Source organism: Oryza glaberrima, chromosome 6 (assembly GCF_000147395.1).
Source record: "Oryza glaberrima chromosome 6, OglaRS2, whole genome shotgun sequence".
Taxonomy (NCBI): Eukaryota; Viridiplantae; Streptophyta; class Magnoliopsida; order Poales; family Poaceae; genus Oryza; species Oryza glaberrima.
The window spans coordinates 5490459-5495985 of record NC_068331.1 but is presented as its reverse complement, the minus strand read 5'-3'; the positions used below and the strand labels follow the sequence as shown (position 1 = coordinate 5495985).

General features: G+C 43.5%; 1 protein-coding gene across 1 annotated transcript; it reads right to left on the bottom strand.

Moving 5' to 3' along the window:
* Positions 1-3717: 3717 nt before the first annotated feature.
* On the bottom strand, positions 3718-5096 carry LOC127778007 (protein ALP1-like). The gene is given in 2 exon segments (XM_052304645.1): positions 3718-3922; positions 3925-5096. Coding segments are annotated over 2 exon segments (1287 nt in total). The 5' UTR covers positions 5086-5096; the 3' UTR covers positions 3718-3796.
* Positions 5097-5527: the final 431 nt, after the last annotated feature.

Below are 5527 nucleotides of genomic sequence, written 5' to 3'. Positions count from 1 at the left end.
TTAAAAATCACTTGTAAAAAACTACAGAGTTTATTTTGTAAAAATCAAAATATGTCCTATTAAAATCAACGGAGGGATATATATATATATATATATATATATATATATATATATATATATATATATATATATATAAGGAACGAACAAATTTAACTAATTAATAACAAATGAAAGAACAATAATTAACGTTGACCCGCACAGGTCCACCCGATATGATGATCACTGATCAATCCCAAGTCCCAACCACCGGTTGCTTGACTCCACCGTAGACCTTAGCTTTGGTCTCTACGCCAGTGTAAAAGGGATCCTCTGACTAAACTGCTGCGCAGTTGAGTCACTGACATGTAGGCCATAGCAAAGTGGGACTCATATGCCAATGAATCAACTGCATGTGCAGTTAAGTTAGAGGATCTGCTTCCGTTCTATCTACTTGACCATTTCTGGGCTGGGTTAATTTACTTGATGACCTGCAGTTTAATCAGCACGGAGAAAGAGAATTAAAAGTTCAGGTTAAAAAGTAGTTAACCTTTCTTGTTCAAGCTAGCGAGCTGGAACAAGAAAACCACAGGAAAACACAACCCGGAAAACTCACTCCCTTAAATTAAGCAGCAGTAATATTGCATGTACATGCAGCTGGTCGGAGTAGTGGTGGGCGCGCGTTAGCCCGCGGCGTTCGGCTGATCTGGTGGTGCGGGCTCGACGCCGCCGTGGCGCCGCGGGCGGCGGCGGTGGCGACGGTGATGGCGGCGGCGACGGAGGAGCCACGAGAGGAGGACGGCGAACACGGCCCTGAGTACCATCCCCCTCCTCGGCACGTACCGCGGCGCGACGACCCGACGTGCCGGCGGCTGCGGCGGAGCCATGGCAAGCAGTGGCGGCGCAGCGCGCGGTGCAGCTTGACGTCGACGGCGAGTGTAGGTGAGATCGAGTGGATCGATCAGTGTGGGTGACCCGGCCACCGCCCAGCAGCTAGCTAGCTAGAACGCAGTGGCTCATGGGATCGACGAGGAGGAGAGGGGATCGCTGAGTGCTTTGCAATCTATTTATAGGCGGCGCCGCCGGCCCGACCGGCCGGACGAACGGTTTGGCTATTTTTCCATCGAACATCGATCGGCCGGTCCGGTGTTAGATAGCTATAGCTAAAGCTAGCCCGGCTAGTTCATGAGCAATTGAGCATGGACACGTACGCTAGGTGCTTGGGTTATACTTACATATATATTCCCTCTCTGTTAATAGGTTTATTTTTGGCTCCTACTTTTGTTGTAAAATAAGTTTATTTTTAAATAATCATTGCATTGGAGTTCTTTTAAAATAGGGAATAATTGTATAGGGAGTAGATAAAGTGAGTAATTAATTGTATTATTGATAAATTAGGAGTATTCTAGTTTATTTTTTATTTTGTATTGATATGTATAGGATAAGTGAAGAGTAAACTTTGTACAACTATTCTTATAAACCTATAGCTGTAACATATACAACAACTTATGTAAACCTAGCTATAGCAAATTAGCTAGCTGATGCGTCGTACGTCATGCATGCATGCGCGCATTCACGATCGATGCCTAGCTAGTCTGATACATATGCGCCATGAAAACCTGAGATAGAGCCGGGAGGAGATAAGCACTGAGGATATAGCTAGTTTGGTATTATGCAGGGCCAAACCGCGTATGATATCGTGCTCATCATCTCGTTCGTCGTCCTTAATTTCGTTGGTGTTTCTATCCGTCGCGTACGTCGAAACTCGAAACGCGGTAAGGATTGAAAATCTCTGGACACATTGTTAATTCTTTTAACTTTTTTCTTCTCGGGGAGATCTGGACTGACTATTTTAATTTGCAGTGTGTTTAGAGGAGATTATCTTATCTGAATGTAAATCAATTTATTAATTTATATTAATTCATGCATATGCGTCCCGATCGCGACATGCAGGTGTATCCATCAGCTCGCAGGATATGGCGTGTAGGACCTGTGTTTATGGTCCACTTACTCATTCCGACGCTGACAGTGAGATCGAGTGACACTGCTGCGTGCCACGCTTTTTTCTTTCTTTCTTTCTTTTTTTTTGAGTTTACGCGTAGACGCGTAGTGATGAATCAGTTTGATTCGGCAGCCAAAAACATTACATCACCACCACGGAGATACGCTTATCATAAGTCGTCTTTTAATTTTCTGAGACATAGGGAAAATAGATGGATTATTTGCCTTCCTCTAACGTAACGACTTGACTTGCCACACTTGTTCAGTCATGGAAGAAAACTATACTATAGCTAGTACTAAACAAGTAGGGAAACCAGAGAATAAGAGGACATGACGACCGATGGTTTTGCAATATATATATATATATATATATATATATATATATATATATATATATATATATATGTATGTATGTATGTATATGTATATGTATATATGTATATATATATTCCTGGTTTTCCTGATTACGAGCTTGTGATGACTGACGACGAATGACCAAATTCGCGCCAAAATTTCACCGGAATCTCCCAAAATGACGAGTATGACGTACGAACACCCTCATATAGTATGAGCTCGTTTACCAACTGATGATGAGCAATCTCAGTTTTCTGCCAGGTTCTGGGAATGTTCCTGCATTGGAATTATAGCCTGAGCGCAGCCCCTCACTTTTATCTCTGCAGCGTGACCGTTTCTGCCTTGACGAAAATACGGTGACGGCCGGGTTCCCTGTCATCGACTCACTCACGGCTCACCCGCCGCCCAAAACTCCAATAGTCAAGAGTCAAGATGGAACTTCGTGGTAGTTCTCTCTTATTAGCAGCAACACATGTGTTTCACGCTTCACATGCACATCAATATAAATTTATAATTTTCTTTACGTTGGGCTGTGTACACCTTCTAAGGGCAACAGCAATGTGTAATATGGAAGTGGGTATTAGTGTGGGACCATATGTCAGTGAGTAGTAGTTAAATTAGCCATCACAATGTATGAGAATACAGAGAAGGAATTAAGATGGGGCCCACGGAATAAAACAAATCGCTACCCCCAACCTCCCGTGACTTTCTCAGTTCCTCCCGCGGGCGATGCGATCCCCAGTCTCGACTCCATCGCTGCCTTATCCAAAAAAAAAAAAAGAGAAAGAGACTCCATCGTCGCCGCTGCTTGCATCGCTTGATCCGGAGCAGTCGGCCGCCGCATCAGGCTGGCCTCCGAGGCCTCAATGCCCAGCAGCCTAGGCCGGCGGAGGAGCAGCTCCCTATCCCGGAGCGCCTCTCCATCCAACTCTCTTCCGATCCTGATCCAAAATCCTTCCATTAAAGCCGCCATCGATTCCAGCCGACTCCGACTTGATGTCGTCCTAATCGCCGCCACTACCCCCTCCCCTCCCCTACCACCCCCACCCCACCCCTCAGGCGCATCGACAGGTTCTTCCCCCCAAATTTCCGCCATCGTTGTGGAGGCTGAATAGGTCATGGGAGGCGTCGGCTTCGGCTTCTAGTCCTCATCCGGAGGCTATGTGCATCGGATCTGAAAGATCGGTGTAGATTGCAAAGTAGACCATTTGGTAAGCCCCCTTTCACCCACTTGCATGCATTTTATGCCTCACTGTTCATGTGTGATTATTTGTTTCTTGTTTGTTCTGGTTCAATATGTGACATATTAAGATAAGTGCTTTGAGACAAATCTGGTAGATTGCAAAGTAATACAAGTATATTGCAAAAACAAGTAATTGAGCCAAATCTGTTGACATGAAAATATTACAGTACAAGGTTGATATGAAAATAGTAAAGTACAAGGTTGATAGTAAGTTAATACACTCTAATCTTGTTGTGGTTGACCTCCAAATTTCTGCCAGATGTGCTCTATCAAATCTTCCTTGAGACGCCGATGTGTAGATCGATCACGAATAGCCCTGTTTTTCTCTAGTACCTCTGCAAATCCATATATTGGTCCATGGTCAAGTCCTGTTATCTGAGCGGAGAATTGTCTTGTTCATATGTGTTGTCATCCGGTATGTCATAGGAACCTCTCTCATCCTCAACTATCATGTTGTGCAAAATAATACAACCATACATTATATCTGCTAGCTTTTCTCTTTCCCAAACTCTTGCCGGGTGACGTATTATGGCCCAACGTTTCTGTAGAACCCCAAAGGCTCTTTCCACATCTTTTCTAGCTGATTCCTGACGTTGTGCATACAATTTATGCTTAGCACTCTGTGGTCTGATGATTGATTTGGCAAATGTTGCCCACTCTGGATAGATACCATCAGCTAGATAGTATCCCATGTTGTAATCTGACTCATTGAGAGTATATTGAACAGGAGGTGCTCTTCCTTGTAGGACATCAGTAAATAATGGGGATTGGTCTAACACATTAATATCATTATTTGAACCAGCGGCACCAAAAAAAGCATGCCAAATCCATAAGTCTTTTGAGGCAACCGCTTCAAGCATGATAGTGGGTACCCCATAATCACCACGTGTGAATTGCCCCTTCCATGCAACCGGACAATTTTGCCATTCCCAATGCATGCAATCAACACTACCCAACATGCCAGGAAATCCATGTGCCTCTCCAAACTGAAGTAAGCGTTGAATATCCTCTTCGGTAGGCCTACGTAAATATTGTTTACCAAATATGTGCCTCACACCTTGAACAAAATTGATCATACACTCCATTGCTGTGCTTTCAGCTACCCCAAAAGTCTCATCCATAAGATCAGCTGGAGTACCATATGCCAACATTCGCATGGCAGCAGTGCATTTTTGAAATGGTGAAAGACCCACCTTTCCAAATGCATCTGTCCTAAGACAAAAATATGGAGACCACTCGCCAAGAGCTTGTACAATGTGCAAAAAAAGATGCCTCCTCATGCGAAATCTCCTACGGAATTGATCATCGGTGTACAAAGGATTGTCTAAAAAATATTTAGCAAATAACCTGTTGTGATCGTCTTCATGATCTCTACTGATGTACCTGCGTGTGTAGCCTCCACGCTGATTAGAGTTCCCAGCTAGGCGTGCCATCAATTTCATCTCAAGTTGAGCTTCAAGCCGGGCTTCTAGCTCAGCTTCAGTAGGATCATTAATTTCTTCCCACATCATATCTTCCAGATTCTCACTAGTGATGGACTCATCAGAATGACTAGAATGGACTTGTGAATCACTAGACATCTTTATGGGAACTAGGTGGCTTTGTTGAGAATGAACTGAATTAAAGGCAATGGTATATATCTTGTTGAACTGCATACCCTGTTTTATAGAAGATACAACTGAATGGATATGTGCTAACATCTCAGTGTTGCTTTTGTTCCAACAGCTAGTTTCCAACAGCTATATTCTATACAACTATGTTACGACTTGTTGTTTGAATGTATTCCAACAGCTAGATTCACAGCAGGCATGCCTTGCTGTTTGGATGTATTCCAACAGCTAGATTCTCAATAGGCATGCCTTGCTGCTTGGATGTATTCCAACAGCTAGATTCTTAGTAGCCATGTCTTGCTTTTTATATATTTAAACAATAGTTTTATAAACATCCATGTCT